We start from the raw sequence: 25,918 nt of genomic DNA, 5'->3' as shown, positions 1-25,918 counted from the left end.
GTTATCCTATAATCATACAACTTCTCTCTCAGCCTCAAAGCACTTTACCCATGGGTAAATATCATAATCCCACCTCAGGTAATAATGAGATGAAGCTTTTGCAGGAGGACAGCACACAACTCGGAAAAAACTCCACCTACCAGTTCGAGCCAGCTTCCTAAGTTGTGCCTCTATGTAGGTGTTCTACCACAAATAACTGAGTGAGAAGACAGTATCAGCAAAAAATCTCCTGAGTGACTCCTCTGAGACAGCCCATTTATCTCACTGAAAGGAAATTATATTATCTTAGTTCAGATGAAAGGGACATGTGATTTTTATGGACCTTTCAAGAATGGAAGTGTACCATTTGAGGATTTGTAGAACAGTGTATGTGATTAACCTGATCATATATATGAAACTGGTGCAGGACAGGTTGTGCCAGATACTTGCACAATAAGAAGTAAGGCCATGTGATGCATGATAATTGGACAAGATGTTGAAAATAACAAATTGTATCTACTCAATACTGTACAAATTATTGAAACCTGAAATTATACAAGTCTGTGCCTATTTGTGACAGCCTGCCATATCAGTGTTGGCTTCACCTCTCTAGCCTGGAATGCTGAATTGTCACAGAAATTGCCCCTTACAGGGAGGCAGGGTTCATAAAACTGATCTGCAGGAAAAATGACCAGTTCAAGCCCATCCAATACACCTGTATTTGCTACTTACATGCTGAATTTGATATTTTTCAGGGAAGGATGTTGTGTTGGCTCCAGGGATTTTTGTGGTGTTCAGTATATGGCTTTCATCTGAATTTTCTGCGTGGGCATGCTACTAGGCATGGACGCTTGTGTCTTTGGGGACACAGTTTTTATGTCACTCTTATGCTGCATGAAGGATGTGTGGTAAACCTTCTACAAAACTTCTTTTGTTGTAAGAAGACTAGTTTGCCAAATATGAAACTTGATGCAGATGTACATTGGTTTCTCATATTCATAAAAGATTTGGGGGATGAAAGGAAAGATTTGTTCAAAACTCGACGTACAGACTTTCAGGAGCTGGAAAAAAGTGGTTTTTTGAGTACTCTTCCACAAGTAAGAGCTGATCCAAGAACAGTTATAATTCTACATATTGAAAATGTTTTCCTAGGGTGAAGTTGTTTCTGGTCTGGTGTTCTGAGCAGGTTGCTTTAGAAAATAAGGGCAGACCCAAGGAAAAATCCCTACTAAAATAAGTAGAGAGCAAGTGTCTGGCTGGAATATGGTCACTCTCAATAGCACCCTCATCCAGCACTGCTGCCTGCACACCCTACAGCTTAATGCTACCAAAGTCTAAAGTTTTAAAATAACACATCTGGATGGTTGTTTGATTTGCCAGAGTTTAGACATTCCAGACAGAAAGCAGCTTTGAGGGAACCTGGGAAGAGCAATATTTGCTTTAACCTGGTTTGGTTTTCCTTTTCTGTGCTGCTCAGCTGGAAGAGAGAGCCCAACAGGCTCCACTGTACGCCACACTGAAAGCAGATTAACCTTGGTGGTCTGTGGTAGGAAAAAATCCTGTTTGTGTGGACAAGAAGTGTATGTTCAGTCTTGCCTTGAATCTTACTAACCCTGCTGCCCGGTCTGGTGTAAAGTCAGTGCAGAATTAGTCAGTGCCCTCAGTCCAACAAGTTGCTCAACAAGTATCTGTCTAGTGAGTGATGTGCTCTAACACAGATGAGCAGCAGCAGAGTTTGTAGGCAGGCAAAAGGGATTAAATGAGCCTGGAGGCAGAAATGTTTGTCACTGTGAGTCATTGTCGTCACCCCTCACCCTCTAAGGCATCTGGGGCAATACTACCTTCTGCTGTTGCTAGCAACACTGTTCCTGTTAATTAGGTGAAGCTACAAAAAAAGACTGCATATGTGAACCTGCCCAGTGCATTATATGTGCCCTACCAAATATGCCTTTGTTTGATTGGTTCTGACAAAGAAAGAAAAATCTTCACTCAGAGGCAAAAGCCTCTGAGATTTATGTGAATAACAGCAAGGGTACTGATGTGGCCTGAAAAGCTAGCCATAAACAACAGAAAATAAAGTCGTGTTTGTTCAAGCTTTGCTTCACAACTGCTCTGGTTTTTTTTTTGGCCTCACTGGATGGAGTTCCTTCTGTAATTTGAAACAGTTTGCCAGGTTTCTAAGTTATGTCACATTCAGCAACTAATGCAGAGCATGGAATGAGGTGTTTGTAGCTTTCTTCTCTGAATAATAAATTTCACTTCCCTCTGCCCTTCCCAAGATTTCCATCTTTTAAACTGTGGTCTTGCTGACAGTTGTGGTGCTAGTGTAATTTCACTGTTTCTCAGTGTGCCTTCAGTAAAGTGGCAACAGCATCTTTAACAGTGATATTATTAATTTTAAACAAAAATCTCCCCAGAACCACATGTGCTTCTTTACAGACACATTGACTTCTGCTTTTGCTGGAAGAATCATTAGTGTAGAAAACATGCAGTAAATGTGTTCTTTAGCAATTACTGTTACTTCTCTGACCCCGTACCATGTTCATCTGGGGATGTATTGTATATACAATTCCTATTATTTTGAAGAGATGGCAACACCCCAAGGATGTTTACTCAGATAGGGGACTGAGCAGGGTTTTCTCATAATTGTAAACAGAGCATTTAAACAATGTAACCAAGTTTTAGCCTGTTCCCATTTTTGAGCATTTAAGTCTACATGACAGACTGATGAGCTCTGCATGTTTGCCAGGAAATCCAGGTTAAACCCAGTCCCCTGAACTCAAGCTTCTGCATCCTGACTCTCATCCTGTTTTTAGAAAAACTGGGGGGATGTTGCAGAAAGGAAGTTGTGTGTTTTCCCTCTTTGGAAATAGATCTGTTTGCTGTCACTGTTTGCTCCATCAGCCTGTGTTTCAGATGTGGTGTATCTGAGATCTGCTGGGAAAGAAAAGGAAGTGGGTGAGAGACTTGGGAGCACTGCATACAAATAGGATGAGGGACAGACATTCCTATAGACTAATATTTTTCTTAAGAGTTGCTAGAGAAAGGAAGGATGAAAGCAATGTATGAGGTAACAGTTGTGTCATGTATCTGATGTTTCAGTCATTCCCACTACCTTTGTCTTGCAGTGGGTTTTATGAATTGTCACCTCCTATGTGGATCACCTGCACTTTCTTGAACTGTACCACTCAAGTGCACTTCTGACCAGTAAATGGTCACCCTTCATATCAAGTGCCACAATTCATCCTGCTGTACTCCTCACGCTGTGGCTCAGTACAGTTCAAACGTTCTTGACCCTGTGATACTCAAGACCTAAATCTGAGACTCTGCCAGAGCAGGGAACCGGCCAGAAACATACATGTCAGACAGAAGGAGAAAAGCAGGCATGTGTGGGGTGCAGGTGACACGGGGCAGCATTGTTCAGGGGTTTTGCATTCCCCCGGCGTGGGGGAGCTGCTGTGCTTCTGGCAGCTGCACTTCAGCTCCCTACTTCAGCTGCTCCTGAGGGCGAATGGCTGTCACCCTGTGTGTGTGCAGGATGTACCGAGCCACTCATGCATCCCATTCATACAGTTTGGCCAGATCTCTGGTGGCTTGTTGGGAATGTCACGGCAGGGGCTGTAGGCTCCTCGGGCGTTAATGTCTTTCTCCGAGGTTGTTAGCAGGCAAGCAGTAAGGCCATAGCACAAGTGGCTGCTGTCTGCATTGAATCTGTTGTCACTGCAGGAGACACAATTGACTGAATCTGTTTTTAAGAATATTTCGCAATGAATGTGCCATAGTACAGCCATTCCAGTGTCCCATGGTATAAACTGGAACTCTGTATCAACCTAAGGCTGGGAGAGAGCCTGCATTTCAGTGTTCCTGTTTTCCACAATGGTTTTCAGTGAAAGCTGCAGAAAGGTTCATCCAAGCCTCAATTCTGCCCCCTTTGGTACACTCATCTTTGCCAGTGGTTTTTAACACTTGATTCCCTAGTCTTCTTTCCCTGCAGCATCCAAACTGCAGGTCAAGATCTGAATGGAGGAGGTTATTAAATCATCCCTCCAGGTCATGGATAGGGGGGTTTTAATTCTATCAGCTTAGATTCTGGCAACTTCTCAGAGTGCTCAGATTAATTCTGGCAGGTATTTGTAAGCTCATCTTCGAAGAAAGAGGAGTGCAGGTCTGAAAGAGGATGTAAGGCAGAGACACGGCAGAAACTGAGAAGAGCAAAGCAAAAAACAAACAAATCCTCCAAACTGAGGTAGCTAAAGGCTGCATTTAAGCTAAGAGAATAAATTCTTCCTTTTGCATAGTTTAAAAATGGAAAAGAATATTGGAAGAAGTAAGAGCTTTTTTTACTTGAGATGTTTGAACTTAAGATACATTTTTTTTTTTTATACCTTGTCCTTGCAGGAATTGAAAAAAAAAAAAATCTGTGAATGTGTATGGCCCTGTTTTCACTTGTTTGAGGCCTGATTTAGTCAAAGGCAAATTATTCATTCTGCCTTTAAACAGCCTCCTCAAGAGAAGTAGGGCAGGAAACTCCCACAATAACCCACACAATGGGAGTGAGAGGCCAGCCAAACGCTGCCTGGGACACGTGAGGAGGGAAACCAGTGCTCCTTTGAGCAGCTGGAAGAAGATTTCAAGCCTGGTAATTTTGTACAAGGAAGTATGAAGGGCACATTTCACAAGAAAATCTGACTTGTCACAGCGAGTTGAGATGGCACGGAGTGAGCAATACACAGAGAAGAAGGAAGCGTTGCCTGCAGCGCTGGGCCCTGCTCTTTGCTTTCAAAGAGTTTTTAGCTGGCAATTATCTGCCCCCTGGCTGGGAACAAGTATTCTACTATTAAATACATGGCGTACCCCCATCTGCCTGCTGCCAGTCCACGGACCGAGCCCGGGGGACCACTGTGGTGGCTTCCACGCTGGTGATGCTACAGAGTACACATACACATGCACAGTCCACAAGCAGCTCAGTGTTTGTTTCCACTGAGAAAGTTTTGACCTGCTTAAAGAGCCATTGCTATGGAAACCTAATGAGAAGATAATTGAATGAAACCTCTTTGCTTTCCATCTCTTTCTCACAGTGGTGCTAGCAAGGTCAGAACCTTGCAGGCCTCCTTTCTCTTCAGGTTCATGCAAATTTGATAAAAATACTAAAGGCCCATTTTCTTCCCTGCGCCAGCTCCAGTTAGATAAATTACCTTGTATTCAGTCAGGAGCAGTTACAAGTCTGTCAGTTTTTCATACTAATTATGTAAGTGGGCCATTTCTAGTGCACACAGATAACCAAATGGCTTTGCAGCAGAGCCAGCATGGGCTTTTGCATTGATTTATTCACTGCTCTGAATATGCATAAATTTCATATACTAAAAATCCCATGTAAACCATTTTCCACAGAGTACTATAAATAATCGTTGGTAAGGAATGAGAGGGGCTCTGTCAGTTTATCGAAGATGGTAACAGTAGTGGTTTCATCATCATATGGTGCTATGCACCTGTGGATTTTATGGCCCATAAATGACACGTGGACATTTGTTGAAGCACATCTGCATTTAAAATATAAATGCCCATCATTCTCAGTTCCCATATTTGTTCTGTGTTGAGAATGATGAGATTTCAAAAATCAACAGGCACATTCATGAAAGTGCATGGTGTCATTTGTTTCTTTTCCCAGTTCTATGGAGTACCAGCACGTTCCTGGGGCACCTATGACTGCGTCTCTTGTAATATCAACCACTATGAAAGATTAGCCCCAGTGTTTTTCTGTCTGAGGTCACAATCAGTCAAGAGTTAACTGGAAAGCTGTAGCCTAGTTAAAACCAGTCTTAATAATCAGACAGGCTTGGTTGGCTTGTGACCCAAATGTGTGCATTGAGCCTTCCTTTCACACCAAGTTTTGGAGACCACCTCCAAGTTTCAAAGGTATTGCTTAGGTGTAACAGTGTTATCCCCACTGCAGCACTTTTATGGAAAGATAGATTCAGATACCATTTTAGATGTCAGGCTTTGACATTGCTCTTACAAAGTCCCCAGGCTGCAAAACAAGAACCAGAAGTGCCCTCCAGAGGCAGTCCTTATGATGATATCTGGTCTGGTCGGTTTAAGATGTCTGGTCTGGTCTCTTATCTTTCAAGCAGTCTCCTGTAAAAGCAGTTAAATAAGTTTTTTAAGTTGTTCTCCCTTTCTCTACCTACGGTTGGCAGTTTGTCCAAATAGGAAATGTTAGCTTCTCTTGTCTAATTTTTTGCAGCATGTGTCTGTTTGTTCCTATGCCTGATTTATTAATAGACAGTAAGTTAATCTTGCAGCTCTCCAATTTGACAGACAAAACTTTTCTAGCTTTCTTTTGTAAGATCAGCTGTCCAGTTTCCTGTCTATTCTAACAGCTTTCTCTTATACCACATCTAGTTTGAATTTATCTTTCTTGAGCATGAAAAATGATGGTTGTACAGCCATTCCCATATATATTTGTTCTTCGTATTCTTCGTACTGCCATTGGAATTTTCCATCCTTATACCTTTTAGGATTAATATGTACGTTTTTTTCTCAGCCATCCTTTTCCACCTGGTATCCCCAGGTACTCTGTCATTTGCAGACCTCCAGCATTTGAAAGACTGATTTTTGTGTCCATCTTGTTTGTATACTTGAACACTTTAATGTTGAATGTAAACCCATTTCTGTTAAGCCAGTCTTTCTAATCAATGTGTTCCTGGTCCAGGTACTCTGCTCCAGCTGTTGCTACTAAATTTTGTGTCACTGATCATTGAGTGGCCTGATGTAGTTTACTAAATTCTGCTCAAACCATCAGCTCTCTAAGGCAGTAATATCTGAGTCCTCTCAAAAGTAGCTCCATTTCTGTTTTGGATTTTGTGAGGTTTTTTCTCATTTGTTTATTTCAGCACTTTGGCTTGAAGAGGCACAATGTACTGGCCTGGAGATGGCTTTGGATTTGTGAGATTAATGAATTAAAGTTTTGACCCCATCTCCTGCCCGTTTCCAGAGAATATGGGTTGATAAGAAAGTACTCCTTCCCTCTGGCTGTAAATCTTGTTTTGTTCCTCATTGTGTGAACATATACCCATACATTTCTTCTGCTTTATGTGGTGACAGAGTACATTTCATGTGAAAGCTTGCTAATGAAGTTGTACATCAGACCACAACAAAAATGAAGGCCTCAATGGTGGAGTAATGGCATTTGGCTCCCTTTCAGACACACAGTGCTGAAACTTCTGCCAAGTGTCACTGCATCATTAACTTTCAGTACAAGTTATCAGTCTATGAATGGAAGAACACAAATCACTTTCAGTGCACGTTCACAGAAGCACTGCAGATTTAACAGACTAAGGGAGTGTAATTTGCAAACCAAACATACAGCGACACCAAGGTAGTCTGGAGTTTTTCACCAGATATCTAGGAAGTAAAATGCTTGATTGCTTTCACTAAGGATTTTTAAGCATCGGAATTGTCAGGTGGAACTAAAAAGCAAGTGCCTTATCAGGCACTATGTGGTAAGTTTTGTTGGCATTTCCATCTCTTCAGAGCAGCTGTTAGCATTTTCAAGGTCAGCCCAGGCATGGAAGATTTCTTCTTGAAGGAATGCGTGAAATGATAATTGGAATTTGCATCCTCTGATGAAACTCAGCATAGTTCTTAAATCGGTAATAAATGAGAAGGTGGTCTGCTTGCTGTGGGTCCTGCTTTTCTCCTCACCCCCTCTGGTTCAGGCATGTCAGATGTTTGCTCCTACTGCCCTTCCCCTTCTTTGGAGGCCAGTTTATGATGAGTTGGTGGCCTCAGGCTAACTCATACTGAACAGATGTCCACATCACAAATGTTGCTGCTACACCTGCTGTTTACTTGCATCATTTTTGGCAAGTGTGCAAGAGGGTTAAAATGGATTTGGAGGCCACAGAGCACAAGAGACTGCCTCTCCACTTTAAGGGTGATTTCACTAGTGAGGCAGAGTTCTGATCATTAATAGATTTCATTTTCTAAGGATGGTGATTTAGTACCTTTCATGGATACTAAATTCATTTAAAATAAAAAAACATGTAGCAGATTAATTCTGTCAGTTCCAACAGAGCTTGGCTTTCATAAAAAGAAAAATCTCCATATACAATTCCACATACTTTTTTATCCGATTTACCTTTATTTAGAAAAATACTTGCTGACAACTTTACTTTGAAGTATCTGGATTAATTCCTGGCCCTCTTGAAGGGCTTTTTCTGGAAATTTTTTATCCAGAAACGATGGGGTTTGTATTTTTCATCTTTCACCAGGCTTCTTAAAAATTAAGCATCTGGTGGCATATTACTGACTTTTCCCCTTCAAGAGTAGACACCAGCAAGGAAGACACTAAATGTCTCCCTCCTCCTGGTGCACTACAAATTTGAGGTTTGTTTACCTCAATTAGTTTGCAGTTTGTGCTGGATTAAATTTCTAAGCAGTCTGAGTTTTAAAGAGGTTCTATTTCAGAGCTTCACTATGCCAGACCCTCCTTGTCTAGATGAATTACTGAATCACACTGAAACTTTGTACTGTCTTGTTTCCCCTTTAATGATACCTTTGCAAATTGATGCACATATGTTTCCTGCTTATAAGATGTTGGCCATTAATTGCTTGCGTCTTCTGAACCTGGCTTGAACTATAATTTCCCTTCAAGTGGTTTAGTGAATTGATCAGAAACTCTTTATTGCCCTCTGCTGGGGGTCTGAGAGAGCTAAAGAAGCCCGTGCAGGCAATGTGCGTGGACAGCAACAAGAGTGTGTCATGTGTGTGTTATTATATGGCTTCATTCAGGGAACGATTTGGCTTGAGGTCTCCTTGGTATGCTGTGGCGTGTGTGTTTCCACCCTGCATGGCTGCAGCACAGCCACCACACAATGGGACACTGGCGTGTCACAGGGCCAAGCCCACAGCAAAGACACTGCAGTGATGCTTTGCACATGGAGCCTCCTGCAAAGCCCTTGATGCTTGCAGAAGTCGTTTCACTGCCTTGCTGCAGTGTGGTTAAATGGCAATTGCCACAGGAAGGCTTCAAATAATAATTCAAAAAAGGCAGTGAAGTGGGGTGATGTTGTCTCATCAGAGATCCCACAATGAGTTGGCACTGAGTGAGAATCCATTCTGAAAAACTGGTTTAGTGAACATAAAGACCAAGAACAAAAGATATATTTGCTATTTTAGTGGGTTGTTTGTAAAGCCCATATTCTAGACTTGGCTAAATCTCTCCAGCTAGCTTTTGAGGAAGGGAGAATACACTGGTGAGAAAGCACACAGAAGGGATTTGGGAGAAAGAAGCTGTAGTCTCCAGTCAGTTATGGTTGCACTACATAGGGTCTGGACAAACTTTTTCCACCTTGTCTTTAAATCTCTACTACTGTCTTCCACATGGTGGCTTCTGGAGATGTAATGAGCACATACTTATACAGATTGTCAGATAAAAACCAAATAGGTTGAAAACTGATGTACAGCTAAACAAGTGCAGCATCCCAGTTCTACAGTTTCTAAGGCAGCAAAATTACTGTTTTGCAAATGCAAATGTGAATAAATGTTTTTCTGAGGAATCCTTGGACTCCTTAACCACTGTTTTCTGTCAGTATATATATTTTATATGCTGGTCACAAAAGGCACATTTCAGAAGGAAACTCACTTACTGTGGTCAGAGCAGTAGGTTCAGTTTTCGTTTTGTTTCCAAATGTTGCTGCACTGGGGAGAAAAGGGAAGAGAAAACAGCTCATGATATATTGTTTGGAAACTATAATTTACTGTAACCAGACAACTCCCCTGAAATGTGAAAAGCCTGCATCAATAAGTCCATTTCTCTTTTGTGTTTTAGACTGTCCATTCATAAATCAAGTTCAGAAGAAGGCTCTGTAGGTCAGTATATTTCATTTTATTTGATACTCCTATGGAATTCTTAAACAGCTTTTGAGTTTTGCTTGTGCTGGGATGTGAAGAGCTGGCAGAAGTCAGCAACATTTGTGTGGGTGGAGGGCTAGTCTCAGCAGCTTTCAGTTTGATGCTGAGTGTCTCAGTGATCACTAAAACTGCCCAGCCAGCATTGTCATGTGATAAATATGCATCTTTTGATTTGTTATATTGAATTGAAAATGTTTGCATGTTAGATCACTGCTAGCCTGTCTTTTTGTATTCCAAAAATTACCACCCCAGTAAATAACGGGAGTTCTTCGTTATTTTTGTTTGTGTCATGCCAATGTCTCTTTCTTTGTTTCTGAAATTGCTTATTGGAAAAGAAAGATAAATTTGGGAAATTTTTCTTTTTTGTTTGCTTTTAATGCTATTCTAGGGACATGTCCACACAGTCTAAAGTTAAACAGTATTTCAGAGAGTCAGGAAGCTCAGCTCTTGGTCATCCAGGGCAAGATCTTAAATACTAATAGCTCTTTGTCAGTAGCATTTCTGCCAGATCAGGCACAGTATGTTCATTTGTAGGTGACATAAACTTTATAGCATGCGCCCTGGTTAATTCAACAGAACACAGACCTTGAGCTAGGTCCCATTTTTCTTTCTAGAGCAAATCTTTGAGGTCATCAGTCCATATGGAAATCTGGTACTTGTGGACATGGAGACCCAGCCTTGTACAGTCCATGCATACAGAGAGCACGAGTCAGGTGTAACTAATGATCTCATGCCAAGTAGCAGAATGTGTGTGTGTATATATCTTAATTATTTCATTTCTTGATAGATATGCACAGATATACTAGAAAATCACTTATCTGGGATGTGGCTTAGGCTGCATAATTGTGATTCAGTTAAAGAGAATAAACCAACAAAATACTTCAAAACACTTCCAGAGTTGGCATTAACAACTTAGCAGACATCAAAATTAAAGTAAAATATTTTCTTTTTATAATTAAAAAGATGTTAGTTACTGGCTTATCTCAGTCCTCTATAGCATTGGCAATTATAAAAGAATGTGCATTGCCCTGAAATATCTACATCAACATAGTTCTAGTGCAGAATAAATCAAGAAAACCAGAAAATTTGATGGTTTTTTATTCTTGTTTCTGATTTAAAAATGCAATGTAATGTTTAAAAGCTTCTCTAGAATTTACTAACTAATGTTTCTTTCTAAAATTATTTTTCCCTTTTCCCTATCCTCCCGCTCCACTTTTCATTTAGGGAAAGCAGACTGGAAAAAGAAAAATAAGTTTTTTTGGCAGAATTTCCGAAAGAACCAGAAAGGACTAATGAGGCAGACTTCAAAAGGTAAAGCTTTTTCAATAGTGCACATCCTATCCATATAAAATGTAAGGAGCCAGCATCACAAAGGAATAAAATGCATTTGTCATAGTGTGGCATCTGGGATCTGTGGCTCTGGAAGTGTTACAGGTTTGGTTCACTGTGACAGTGCTCAGAATGACAAGTCAAATTCTTGAGACTGCAGAGATGAGGCTGGGCTGCCTTTGTTCCTGACTGTCAGTGATGGCACACATACAAAGTGATGCAGTTAATATATAAGTAATACATGTACCTAAACAAGATGCTTGGTTTTTTTTCCCTAGTCCTGACTTGATGAGAGAAATATTGTTCTGTTTAAATTAGAAGGATATTTCTCCTTTCTTTGGCATTTTGTTACTTTGACCTGTTTGCTTTAGGCTTGAATCCAGCCTGTCATTGTAGAAGACACTACAAGAAGGAGCAGTAAAAGTGTCTTTGGTGACCAGTGCAAATGTAGGATTGATCCCACTTAAACCGAGAGGTGTCTTTCTCTAGTCCTTCTGCAAAAGATGCAGCTGTGGATTGCATTAAGTATTTCTTTTCACACAGAAAATTTCCGGTCCCCCATGGGTATCTGTTAACTTCTTATGTTGCAAACAGATGCTTCTCTGTCTGTGTTCAGGTAGATTGTGAAAGATGACAAAAGCCCATTTAGTAATTCCAAAAGGGACACACTTCCAGTTAAGTGTGGGTCCTTGCTGGTTCTCGAGGCAAGTCCTAACTGTCTGTGCTGACATGCTAAGCACATACCAGAAGGAGAAGTAGTTGAGAGTGCAACACATCTGGCACTGTGTGCCAGCTTAGTGGGTGATTAGCTAGTCTGGATAGATCACAAGCAGTGGCCAGTTCACAGCAGAGAGCTGCAAGGGCCCAGCACACCATTCCTAAACAGGCAAGTTCTGGCAGCTGATTCCAGTATTCCTCAAGGCTGAGTGCTTGACTTTTCCAGCATTAGTACCTCCTCTTTTAATTCTTGTCTTTCAGGGTCAATAGCCATGTGATGATGGTCAGTTTTTATTTCTCCTTTTTGTGCTTGCTTGCTTTCAGTGTCAAAGTAGATTTCATTTTTTAGTTCTAAATTACTTCCTTTTATTGCTCAGTTACTTCAAAATCATTATGTTCTTTGAAATCATACCATTAGCCTGCTCTGGGGAGGGTCTGTTTCTGGCCAGCCAGATCCACGTGGCAACCAGATTTTAGAGCTCTGTGTAAAATCCAGTTTCAATGTACCCTACCCTGTGCATGAATTCTTACGTGTGCTTAAAATATTTGTGCTTTTTTTTTGTGCAGGAGAGGATGTTGGTTATGTGGCCAGTGAGATCACAATGAGTGATGAAGAACGGATCCAGCTGATGATGATGGTGAAAGAAAAGATGATCACCATTGAGGAAGCACTTGCTAGGGTAAGATATGTGCATACTTCAATCTCCTTGACAAACATGTTTTAGAACGTAGGATGTATTGATCTGGAATTTTGCTTCATTCACAAAACATAGGAGAAGGTGGAAAAAGCCTGCCTGTTTGCCCTATTGCAATGGTAGCATAAATTAGATAGGAATTCCTTTGTTTATTGGGAAAAGTGAGATTTAGCTCAACCAGAAATGGATATCCAGCACGTGGTAAGCTGAGTCCTAAATGCATTGCTTCTCTCCATTAACAATAAAAGGTGCTAATCAGAGAAAAGATTAAGTGTAGACTTTTTCATTGCTGCTGTCTAAAGTGAGGGAGAAGAATCTCTCTGACTTGTACTAGCTCTTATTTATTATGTTCATAGGTTTGTTTAAATACCAATATAAATGCTTCAGGTTTTGCTGAGCTTGCCTTACTCAATTCAAAACACATCTATTTCTTACTATTTTCCTTTAAGCTAAAATTGTTCATGCTTATTTCTTAGCCAAAAAGTTGATGTTTTACTTTAATAACATTCAAGAAAACATATTCAGCAATTTTTGGCATATATCATTATGCCAAATGTACAACACAGATATGGTTTTTTTTTATACTTAGGGTGGCTGTCACAAGTGTTTCTTTACAAACTCTAAATGTTAATAAACCACAAGAAAAAGAACAATAAAGTATTGCATTTGTGCAGTGATAGGGTCAAGATTTTAATTGCTCCGGAGCCCAAAAGAGGGTTAAAGTTTCAACACAACCTTTGTGTAAAATTCTGTGATGGAACACAGGATGTTCTGTATGTGCTCCATTAGACAAAACATAATTTACATTGGTTGGCAGTCAGATAAATATCTTTACTGATATACTACATCGTGAAATAGATTATTGTAGAATATAAATTTATGTTATAATCTGAAGAAAATATTGCTTTGCTGGAAATCATACAATGAAAAAAATGCAAGATTTAAAAATTACTGTGTTGGAATATTGCAAATTCTTTTTCTTCTCTGCTGTTAGTTTTGTGGGGTGAAAGGGTAGTACCTAATCTGATAGTTCATATATGGGCTGGTAGAGTTTCCCTCTAGTGGTCTGAGCTACTAGCAATAGCCTTGTTTTTTTTAAATACCAGTTCTTGATCATTACACGCTTTGACTCCTGTAGTACTGGTTTTATCTGAAGCCTTTTATTGAACAATGGGAGAAATAATTTTTTTTTTTTAGTTACAGAGGATGGTTCCTAGACTTTACTGCAGATCATTTTCTTTATGAAGGAAATTGGCAAGTCATTCTGACTTAGTCTGTCCACTGTAAACTCTGCCTCTGAGATGGGGACGTGTATTTTATGTTTTACCAACAATAGGTCATCAAATGTCAGTATTTACAGATCATTTCCTTCTAAGAAAAAAAAACCTAGCAACTCAATTTTAATACTTCTGGTTATTGGACAATTTATTTTGAATAAGTGAGGCATGCAGTGGAAAAATTCAGATTTTCCCAGATCCACAATGATACAGGGGGAAAAAATGAAATTACATTAATTCTTGCTATATTAATGAAGATTGATCTCTTGTCACTGGAAAATGTTCTTTCTGTCTTTCCAAATTTCAGTTGAAAGAATATGAAGCCCAGCACAGGCAATTGAGCACTACAGATGCTACAGAATGGCCTGATGGTTCTTACTCAACACTTGATGGGTCTTCCAATTGTAATGTAAGTACTGTCATTGTGATATAGCTCCCCAGTGTAATTTAATATTTAAATTCTTTCATTGAAGTACTGAAATATCCTGATTTACCTGACAATTTCCTTAATAGATAATATATCATTGACCTTGTGATGCTCTGTTCAGTCTGCAGAGAATCTTTAACTTGCATTTTAGATTTTCAGAATCTGTTGTCATAGACTTCAACAGTCTTATTGTATAATGTATTATCTCTCTCTCTCTTTTTTTTTTTTAATCTCACCCCTTTGTCCCTGAGCTTTTGAAACACACATTGTCCCAGGCAAAAATCCCCTTGTTTCAAAATGCACAGTAAAGGGCTTTTAGGTCATTTAGAGGGAAGTTGTTGATTCACCAGTAGAGATTCTCAGACTTTACTAACCCTTGTTGATACATTCTAGATGAGGATCTGGCTAAGTGTTAGCTGCCTGCTGCCTTCAAACACTTCTGTCTCTGCATTTGCAAACTCACAGCCCAGAGTTTGTGGCTTTTGTCAGATCCATAAACAGTAAGGCAGCTTTCCTCCCTTTTTTTTTTTTTTTTTGCTTCTGAGCCGTTTAACTTCTGTTGCTTTTATGGGCACCAGACAGTCTTTGTGTTATGCCATACTGAATTAATTAATTTTTCCTTTCAGATATCTTCATTTTTACTGAGTAGTTTATTCCACTTCAATTTTCTAATTGGAAGTTCACAGATAAATCTTAGAGAAGAACACATTTGACTGTCAAATTCAAGCTCTTTGTATCCCATATAATTGAATCACAGGCTTTTGAGATGATTGGTTGATTTATTTATTTTATTGTCAATGGAATTTCCTGCTAACTGCAGCAGCCAGCTAGCTCCTCCTTCCTAAACGAAAAAAGGAATGCAATGTCATTTTATGAGATGCTTAACATATTTGGTGGCAGAGAAAGATTTTGTTGTTTGTGTTCAAAAAAATATGCCCATCTTTAGTTACATTGGAGCAGAGGGGAACTGATATTGCCTTATACTCTGTTCTGATATATCAAAAATATGCAAAGAATAGAGAAGGAAGGATCCTAACTCTCCTGAAGTGATTGTTTAGCCAGCTGAAAGATGTCGGATCTTTCCTCATTAGTATTTATAGCTTGAACTTTCCCTTCTTTTAAGGCTTTTGTCCAGAGTACTTATAGCATAAGCCCCTCAAAACTCACATTTACCATGGTCAAATCACAGAAGGATAATGAATTTCTCTCTTAAATCTTTTGATAGTGTTTTACACTTGTGTTGAATTACTGAAAGCTGTGTATCTCTTGAGGACTGAACATGATTCAGTATTTCTGCCCTAACGGAATGACTTGGCGCCTTTTCTCTAAAGTTGTTTCCCTAAGCCGTCTTTGTACTTCGAGCCAACAGCTTGGTTGCCTCTCTCTGCTGTTCTGGTAGGATTTGAACCAAATTTCTGCTAACTTCAGGGGTGGGGGGATCAAGATTTTTGCTCTTGCTCCTGTTTTTTATCCCAGTTGCCTTTAAAAGAAGCTGTGAAATTGCTTGCCTTCAAGGGAAGAGGATCATCTGCAGAAATGAAAGTTCAAAACTCAGCTTGACTTTTTTTTTTGAGGACAAGAATGAAACTGAGGTTACCTGGGGTGAAAGCCTTTGGGCTGTAATTGACAAAAGGGAAAAACAAACAAAGTATCAGATATATCTAGAGATAGGATATGTGTTCACTCAGACTTTTTGCCAAAGGACCTCTCTACTAATCTGAAATGACCAGCTTTTGAGACATGCAAAGATGATTCTGTTTTCAAGACCTTTCTTTCCCAAATGGTTTGAGTTTCAGTGCCATTTGTGTGATTTGTACTCTGCATATTTGGAACCTCAACTTAAAATTAATTACCCTACTCATTTTATATAGGCCATGAAGCACAGATGGTTTTCCATATATTAAAAATATACTTTTAGGTAGCCCACTGCCTTATACTTAAACTCAGAAAGTAATTGAAAATACAAGTCCCTGAACTAAACATTTCTGGTTTGAATATGAAGTCCTTGGGCAATGCTTCTTTTGGTTCTGTTTGCTTTTTAAATTTATTTCTTTATTTTTCAAGTCTCACAGCCAAGTTGTTACTAGGCAGTTTTTAATGAAACAATGTGATCATTTTGTAAACAAAACAAAAACAAGTTAGAATCTAAGCAATGAGAGATACTAAAAATGAAGGCAGAATGTCAGGAGTGTTCTAAGGTTTTAAGTAATCCTTTCCTTTCAAGTCAGCTGTGCCCACAGCATACAAATAATATCTAAAATGCATATATCATAAGTTATTATCTTCCTTTTTAGGAAAAGACCACTTTTTAAAAAAAGCTTTTATAGCTGTCTTGTTTATGACTAACATAACTGGTGTTGATTTAAAGATTCTCATTTTAAAGATTGATTTGAGGATTCCGTTTTCCAGGTTCTCCTCTTTTAAATTACTCTTCCAGGAAATGGAAGCTTGCATTTCATACCCTTAACAAAACTAAACCCTAAAGATGAACCACAAAGGAGTGAGGAGTAGAAAGGTCAGCATCCCAAGGCAGGCAGCCCCATGTCATTGCTGTGCTCTTAATTGTATGTCCTGTTTGTTTGTTCTTAAGAAACAAATAAACAAACAAAAGCCTTGCCAAGCCAGTAGGTGACCTGTTTTTTTGCCACTATGGAGTAATTAGTAGCATTCAGTCTCACTGCTGTGGTCCCCCCGTTTCACAACAAAATATGTGTGTTGTTTATTTGCTAATGTAGGTCTGCAGTTGAAACTGTTTTTCTTTTCTGTTAGATGTATCAAAGCTCTAAAATGCCTCATTTTCTTACAAATTTATTTCTGAATATTTAGGTTTCATCTCTGTTGCAATGAAGGCAGTTCACATAAACACTAGACAAGCTTTCATTGCCTTGTGCCAGGCATTGGGATGTAAAGCAGGTGCAGATTACAAGTGGATCCCTTTGTGGATTGTAGATAAGGCCCTATTTGTCCTCAGGAGTCAGAAAGTCCAGGGAAAGAGAGGACTCCAAATTGTATCACATTCTTTCTTTACACTGAGGTGCCTTTTATGCTTCCTAAAGATAGAAGAGCATTTGATAACTTTTGGGGGCTGCCATTCTCAGTTCATCTAAAATAGGGCTGTTTCATCCTCAGAGCCCTTGCTGGTATGGCACCAGCCCAGCCTGGAAAACCAGCGCAAGGAAAAGTCAGTATGTTCAGTGTGTCAATCAGTTTCTTTCCTGTGCCCTCTGCTAAAGACCACTAATTGTACCACTTGCCATCTTTCATGCCAGAGTGGGGAAATGGAAGAGGAAGCACCAGGGAGCTTGACAGAAGTATATATCATATGTGTGCTGACACTGACACAAACCAGTAATTAATTTCACTGACAGTTGCTGTAGATGCAAGTTAAATGAAGTTGTAATTATGTCTAAACTGGTTTGTTGGTCTCATCTTCTGTATTTTGGTTTTGATCAGCAAGTAATGCTCACCCATCCAGGAAACTTCAAGGTAGCATAGCTGGCCTTCATTTGAAAGGTGCCACAGTGGGCTGTGCCATGCTTATCTGACATCATCCCACCTTAGGAGCCTCAGGAGAGAGGCCATAATATTTGAGTGGAGAGAACAAAAGCACTGTTTCCCTCCAACAATATGGCCCACACATGGGCAGTGGGGGGGCCTGCCCTCCCACCACTTGTTTTCCCAGGATCATTACGTTACCAGTAGGAAACTGGCACCCCATTTGTTTTATCTGAGGAAGGTGGCAGCAGTGGTGTAGACCTGTAAGTGTGCTGTACATATCTGCATCTGCCGTGAGGCTGATGCTGGGTACAATTCCCACCTGTGTTGCCTCTGTTTTCTGTTTTCTATAGATCCCTTTTTTAGCAGATGGCAGTCCATTGAATCCACACAGCAATAGCGCTAGCTGGACGGAGATAATAATTTGTTACTCTTGTACTTACTATTATTTCTTTTTTTTTTTTTAAACAAGTGGTTAAATAGGGATAAAAGTTGAAAGGCTGTGCTGAATTGGGTTTGTGTCTGATACAGGCATCAGAGGCAGAGTAACAGATGAAAATGGACTTTGAGCTGTAGTCATTTCAGTCCCAGATATGCTGAAGCTGTTGAATCAGGATTATGTTACCCATGGTACAAACCTGACTGTGACAAATAAGGCTGATACAATTATCTCTGACTCATGACAGTCATTACTGTGTTTGGTAAGTGTGAAGAACAGAAAGAAAAGAAATAATGAAAGTGTAACTTCTGTAGCAACAATTACCTCAAGAGTAAATCTAAGCATAATTACAGAAAATCCACATTATTCAGGGTTATGCTGTATTTCAGTATGTGGATGCCTTCTAAATGCAGCTATTTTTTAACTGATTTTTATTCATAGTACTGATGGATTCTTAAAATTTTTAACCATTGGTTAACATTATTATTGCTCATAATACAGGACTGTTAGCATAAAGAGAAAAAAGTCCTTCTTTTGCTATATTCAGTTTAATTTGTTTGAAATCAGCTCAGAGTCAATGTATATTGGGAATCAATATTGGGTATCCATAGAGAGTGGGTACGATGAAGTTTGTTTTACTTTAAACAGTAGCATTTGATTTGAAGCAATGTGAATATTTTGAAGTCTTAGCCCTGGTTTTGCTGTTATGCCAGGACTCACCATTTTTGGTAAAGTTTCTTTTCCATCAAAGGCTAAAGGGTAGAAGAAGATTTTTCTGTGTTTTAGTTCTCCTTGGAGAACTTGTTGCTGCCTCCAGGCTCTGCATGCTCTTTCAAGTAACAGAGGGGAGCTGCTGCTGAGTGTGGCTGTGAATGAATGCAGAGCTTTCATCTTTGCTCCAAAGAATCTAGTGACCCAATTTCTGATAAGATTTCCTGGAAGGAACTGATGTGCCAGGAACCGATGTGCCTCTTTGTATTGGGTGGTGTATTTATTATTACTACCCAATTTCCTGTAGTACTGTTAGTGCTTAGTAACAGTTATGATGAAAAAGAACTTATAATAAGACATGCTTCAAAATGGTAGTGGTGAATTCCCATGCTATGTGCCTGTCACAGGAACCTGTCCTGGGAGGCTTTGGCTGCCCTCCTTTTCCATTGATCACAGGGACAGTGTCCAGCACCTCTGGGTGAAAGCTGGTAGCAGAAGAATTACAGCATATTTTGTTATGATCTTTCCCCTCTATCTGTGCATAAGAGCAGGAATTCCCATGGGTACAATAATACAAAAAGCTTCATAAGAGAAGTGCAAATCATCATTACAGTTCCCATGACACAACCCAAAGTAAGGTCAGTGCTGGGGAGTGGTGATAGCAAAGCATGAGACCATTGATGTGTTTGTATTTGGTTTTGTAGAACACTCTTATGAAGCTTCTTACCTATTTTTTTACTGAAATTTTCTAGAACACTTCAGAATTTGCAGGAGAAACTGCTACAAATTATTCAGAATAAAACTGTGTCACATCTTTAAGTATTATTTACCGTGCAAGAGCCACCCATGTTGTTATCAGATACAGCTTGGCTAGGTATGTGTCTCTAGCAGGATTAAACATTGTCACCATAGGATTGTACTGAGCAGCTGGCAGTAATATAGCCCAAGTAAACCTCCTGCTCGCTGCCAGCAGGAGTTTCTCCTGTAGTTAGTCTGTTGTAAAGTCTCTGAGAAAAATCTTCCTTCTGTCATGACTCAGAGCTTACAGTAACACACAAGCAGTGGCTGCAGTCAGGCGTGTTCATAACCGCTTCTGTTTGCCTGCATTCAGACAAGCCCTATTGACTTATTTTATTGCAAAATGTTTGGCCATGTGTTTGAAGAGGATGGGAGGTGGGAAGGCAAATTAATTTATTATTTATTCTAACACAGTAGTTCACTTTTTTTATATACCCTTCTTGCCTTTTGGCAGCTGCCTATTTTTTCTGCTTATTACCTTGAGGGTGAGGGGATGGTACCAGCTTTTTCCTGTTCTCCATGCATCAGCCAGCAGGAGATACTATAATCCATAATGTGGTTCCCCTGCCCTCAAGCCTGTTAAATTAGAAAAAAGCTTTGCTCAGTTCAAGAATTAGGAATTTCAAAAGCCATGTGTTTCACTGCCCTTTTTGGCAGACACAGGCTGAATAAACTTTCCTTGTGGTACAACAGAAAATTTTAATTGCCCTCTCATTGGTTACCACTTGTGCCCCTTCCCCAATGCTGGTGTTTCCTTCCTCATGCTTTGGATGGTAACATTAACAGCCTGATTGTTTGAAGGTACTATAAGAATGTAATTTAAGTTACTACAGCTTTCACTGAAGAGTTCTCATTCTTCCTTTGTTTCTCTGATATGAATTTTGCTGTGTTTCATACATTGCTGTTTCACCCTTGGTTTTCCAAGATGTCGAGAGTTGGATTTCCAGCACCAGTAGAGTACTCCATTCATTAATAGTACAGCCTATGCCAAACTATAGGAATTCTCCCTAGATCTTCTTAGCCTTGCCAAAACATAAGGTTCTGTTGAGAGAGTCTTGTTAAAGACTTTTGATTCCATGTATAGAGGAGTCTGTGGGAGAATTAGAAAAGAATGTTGCATTGTAACAGGTACAACATAATGTAAGACAGAGCTTCATTCTGCTACCTATACCTATGACAAGTGGTACATGAGTACAGTTGTAATGTCATTAAAATTAATTATGCTAATCAGTGAGATAAGCACTTTGCCACGAGGAAATGTGTCTGGCTTGCAGAAACAAATGTCAGCAATGTGCTTCTCAAAATTAAACTAAAACCTGGAAACAGTTAACAGCTGGGAATTTGCCTAAGCAGCTATTCTTGTATCAAGACAGACCTCCTGGGAGAATTAAACTTTTATGCTCTCGTTACTTATGACAAATATTTCCCACTAATTTCAGCAAGCAGTGTCGTCACCAGCTAATGTGTAATATATCTCTCACCAAAGTAGCCGTTGGATGCTCCTTTGATTTTCTTATAAGTAATCACAGACCAAACCCAGACATGGTTACCTACGGGCTCTGACACTGCACATTTTAGACTTGCACAGCCCTTGCAATTCATGTTCTTGGAAAAAAATATATTGATGACCTCTGTTAAATTTCTTTAAAATTTTGGAGGCCATTATTTGTAACTTCAGGATATGATGCAGATTATCACATCTTAGTTTCATGCAGTTTTCTTAAGCAGCCTCTGCAAGGATTAGAGGTCTGTGAAGCTTTCTTAATGAAACCCAAAACCTTTAAAACTCAAGTTGCAAAGCCCCAAACTTAGATCAGTTTCACTCATGGCCATGAACTTTTAAGGGAATCTGGGATACATTTCAAGGAAGTTGCTGTCATGTTTCAGTTGATGTGGGCTTGTATGTTATTGAAACTGGAGAACACTAGCTGGTTTTATCTGAAGCTCAGAATTTTCCACTGGGCTTTACATCAGAGTTTTGAGGCTGAAGTAACTCAAGGGTAAGAACCAGCTACAGCACACTCGTCAATCTAGTTTACATGACCACTTGGGAGTGGAAAAGCTGTGTACAGTCACTACGAAAAAGGTGATTTGAGAAATTGAAAAAGGCTATTTGACTGGGGGGCTCATTAAAATTAGCCAGCCATCAAAGGAAATAGATGTCTTGTCCAATTCACAATTGATTGATTTGCAGTAAATCCAGATTAACAGGCCACTTATAGTGTGGTCCTGATAAAGGAGAATCTTCTCTGGATTAAAGAGGGTGCTGTTGTGGTATGCCTAGGCTACTGCTTTCCACCCCTGGATAGCAGTGTTCCAAATAAGCAGCAATCTTGGTCCTTGTTTTCATGTGGTCTGAGAAGAAATGTCCAAATTCTGGGTTTTTTGTGAGGTTTGGGATAAGGTGTGGTTGGTAAAAGGAATGCCAATTTACTTGAGCATCTCAGAGTTTGTTTCTTAGGAAGGGAGATCAGAGACAGAGTCAGAGAACTTGTAAGTCACACTAAAATACTTCATAAAGCCACCACTTCTGGACCAGCATTTCTCTTTCCACTTTCTGTTTATGTTCTTTTCTAGCACTGAAACTGAGGGGCAAGATCAAAAAAAAGTATCTAAGTTCACCAAATTAAAAAACATTTTAGCAAGGTTTATTTTCCCTTCAAATTAGCCCTTTATAAAGGGAAATTCTCCAGGGATTTTTACAAAAGAATTAAAAATGAGAAAATAAAAAAAGCCTGGTAAAGGGTTTAAGTTACATTTCCTATAGACACAGCCTCCACTCTAGTGGTGGTGTTTGAGGGTCACTCTTCGTCCTGGCTTTGCAGAGATTCTCTGTATTTTTTTCTTTCACTGAAATTCCATAGACAGTAATTAAGGAACTGGAGGCCAGCAAGAGGTCACCAAGTCTTCGTCAGTGAAAACAGGGATTGTTTGCCATGTACAACACTCCCTTTTTTCCTTGTGGTGAATAGAAGATTTGCTTAGAGCTGATGACTTATGCCTTTCTTGCAAGTTATGCAGCTAGCAAGTAACTGGGGGAATCAATCAGTGAGCAGAAAACAGCTAATTGAGTCCAGCATCACGCTTTTATCTCCTTTACATATTCAGCACTGGAATCGGGGCCAGTTTGGTGTCTGATAATGTAACTCGAGAGAAGAGGCATTTTGTGTGCAGGATTCAGAGCAAATTCAATACTTAAGAAGAAGTGTCTGCTCCTAAATTTTAGTGTTACAAAGCTGACAGCGGTTGAGGACTCAGGGGAAAATACTTGAAACTGAGCTTTAGGCCTATAAATGCCGAAGCTGGTAAGTCACTGTGCATGTAGCATGATGTGGAGAGGATGTGCCTCCTGTTTCAGGGAGGGAGAAAGAGAAAAGGCTTTTGTGGTTATTCTTAGGCACAGCACAGCATGCATAGCTTTTCTTAGCTTTCCTTTTCCTTTCCTTGGGCTTTCAAGTTCTTTTCTGTTCTATTTTCCTGTCTCTGACTTTATCCAGGCATCTTTAATAAAAAAGTTTTTAAAGTTAGAATGGTTGAGATTTTTGGCAGACGGAAACCCTGTTAGAAAGAAGAAAGGACATGTGTAGCCACATCTCCTAAAGGGAACAGCAAAGTCTCTTTTAAAACCACATTTACTATAGAGCTTGTAGTTCTGAGGTGAGCTAGCCAGGGCTGGGGGATGTGGTGTGATGTATGAATCTAAATATGCTTTTTGCCTCACTTTGCTGAACAAGAATTGTCTGATAGCAAAAAAAGAATTGCAGCTTAAGTTTAATAAGATATTAAAAGATTTCCTTTTTTCTTAGATGGAAGGTTTCCTAGAGATTTCAGTTTGGGGCTGAACTATTACTGGGCATAAAGCGAACTGTAAAATTTTAACATCCCTCTAAATGGCTTCACACGGCTCATGTAAAAGTCATATATGTTTGGGGTTTTTTCTGGAGCTGAAGCAAATTAATCAGTTATGATAGCTTTAACTGGATGTTGTCCTAATGTTTCTTACACATTTTTATTGGGACATGGCTACCAAGCTTTGCCTGTTTTTTAAGGGCTGCTGCTATAACCATGAAGTGTTTCCAAACATAGTCCTGTCAAAAGCCAGCTACTTACTTCTGGTTTACATTTTGCCAGTTAATTCCAAGAACACTAATAAATGTTAGTTCTCTCTCTCTCACTCTCCCTTTCTCTCTGTGAAGCACTAATTCAAAGAGGGAGGTTAAGATTGTTATTTCTGTGTCGTGTGAAATGGGCTGGATGTTAGAGAGCAATAGAGCAAGGCGTGTGCCCTGCCTTCCAAGCAAGTAGCAGCAAAGAGCCTGCATGAGAAAAGCAGGAGAGAAAGCAAGAAGGATGCCGGGAGCAGAACTGTAAAGAGCTCCTAAAATGTCAGAGTACATGTGCTAATTTCCTATTTGTTCCGGAACATAAAGCTCTTTACTTTGATCTTACATATGAGGTGATGCAAAGCGTGGCCTTTGGAGGTGCACAAGTAGGAGTTTTCCAAGGTGAAGGGAGGCAAGAGGTGGCAGAGGAGATTTATTTCTTTTGGATTTGAGAGCATCTTCATTGTTTGTGACCACATTTGTTTGCAGCAAAAAGCTGGGCAGTGGGTATGGCCTTGGCCTCTCTGTAGTTTTCCAGCCGTGTGGTACGTGGTGGCTGCAGTCCTCTGCATGCAGTTCTTGGTATTTCCAGATGCTGTTAATATAGTCCCTGTTTCCCTGCAGTCCTTCACGCGTTTGTGCAGCCAAGCTCTATGAGCTGGCAGGTTTCCTCACTGTGAGAGCATTGCAGATGCGGGATGCACTTGCTCCAAGGCGCGGGGAAGGGCGGCTCCACCCAGCCAGCCCCGCCAAGGGGCCCCGTGGGCTGCGCCGGGTCCCCAGCAGCCCGGCTGAGCCCTGCGCTCGCTTTCAACCAGCGCAAGTTTTGTGCCTCGGCTTTGGCCAATTCGCTATGGTTTAGGGCTGTGGAGCCAGCTGTCTGCAATCTGATGTAATGTTGCCCTGGTAACCAGAAATGAAACACTTAAGCATTCACCACAGAATTACTACATACAGCATTAGCCAAAGTAATTAGAAGTTGAGCCATATGGGCTTTCGGATGGAAAAATTTGGAGCAGAGGAGATGGAAGTTAAGTTGTTCCCATTTGCAGTACTGCAGATCTGTTTGTTGTCCCCTTGAGGGCACAGGGCTGCCTTGGCTGTGCACATGGGGACAGGGAGCTGGAGGGGCTCTGGCTGTTTTATCAGCACATTAAGGACACCGAGGCTTGACCTGGTGGAAGAGCCATGTGCCAGGGGACAGGAGGCATTGGTGGACAGGGTGCAGTATGGATTCCTCCAGTGCCGGAAAGCCTGTGGCTGAGCATCTTGCAGACTCAGCCACTCCATAACAGACCACGTTTACCCTTCTGCAGTGCTGCAGCATGCTGGAGTGCCTGTAAAGGGGGAAGAGAGCAAGAGAGGGCTGGCAGCTGGCTACATCCAAGCCCTGTGCCAAGGCCTCACTGCTAGAGCTGTCTAGGAAGCCATTTGCCCAGCCTGCCATACTTTGGGGACATGGGGGTAATATTCCCATCTGAAGTCAGGGGCAGTTACCAAAAAAAGCGATTCGGTCACCATGAAAGAAGGGAGGGTAGATTGGGTTGAAGAAGTCAACGCATGGAAGTTCAATGATTTCCAAATACCTCGGTAATGGCCTGAATGCTTTACATTTCTGTTTTCTCTTTAATATTAGCTGTAAAAGAAAGCGTTGCTTGACCTGGAAAATCAAGTTCTGTTTCCCATGTGCCAAAGTGAAAACTTGATAATTCCAAGGCCTTTCTTAAAAAGTTGATTCAAAAACAGAAAGTAAGTGAAGAGTAACCCTTTTTGAAAATGCATTCATTTTCAAGGAATTGGCATTATTTGACAATAAAGTTTCCTGAGCAGCACCACAACTGTGTAGTCACAATTTTTAGGCCTTTTTGCATAAACTTATTGTCCATCCTTTTTCACTGTAGAAGATTTCTCTGTCATATGCTACCTGGTATGATAGGAAGTAGGATTCTGGAGGAAGACTGTCTTTGTCTTTCATCTACCCATAAAGCACAACCTGTTCTCGCCTACCTGCGAAGCACGGGCAATAGAAAGGA

The 25,918-nt window shown here is 40.2% G+C and overlaps 1 protein-coding gene across 4 annotated transcripts in view; it reads left to right on the top strand.

The window, feature by feature from the left end:
* SASH1 (SAM and SH3 domain containing 1) overlaps positions 1 to 25,918 on the top strand; it is a 190,208-nt gene that overhangs the window by 130,065 nt on the left and 34,225 nt on the right. For 3 of the 4 annotated variants that reach the window (XM_053973147.1, XM_053973149.1, XM_053973146.1), the window contains exons 5-8: positions 9,812 to 9,852; positions 11,119 to 11,205; positions 12,508 to 12,620; positions 14,220 to 14,321. In XM_053973147.1, coding sequence (XP_053829122.1) covers positions 9,812 to 9,852; positions 11,119 to 11,205; positions 12,508 to 12,620; positions 14,220 to 14,321 — 343 coding nt within the window. The remainder of the gene's footprint in view (positions 1 to 9,811; positions 9,853 to 11,118; positions 11,206 to 12,507; positions 12,621 to 14,219; positions 14,322 to 25,918) is intronic. The other variant, XM_053973148.1, reaches the window with a different exon arrangement.

This window comes from Vidua macroura, chromosome 3, assembly GCF_024509145.1.
Source record: "Vidua macroura isolate BioBank_ID:100142 chromosome 3, ASM2450914v1, whole genome shotgun sequence".
Taxonomy (NCBI): Eukaryota; Metazoa; Chordata; class Aves; order Passeriformes; family Viduidae; genus Vidua; species Vidua macroura.
Note: the sequence above shows the minus strand (reverse complement) of the source record. Positions and strands in the feature narration are given on the sequence as shown.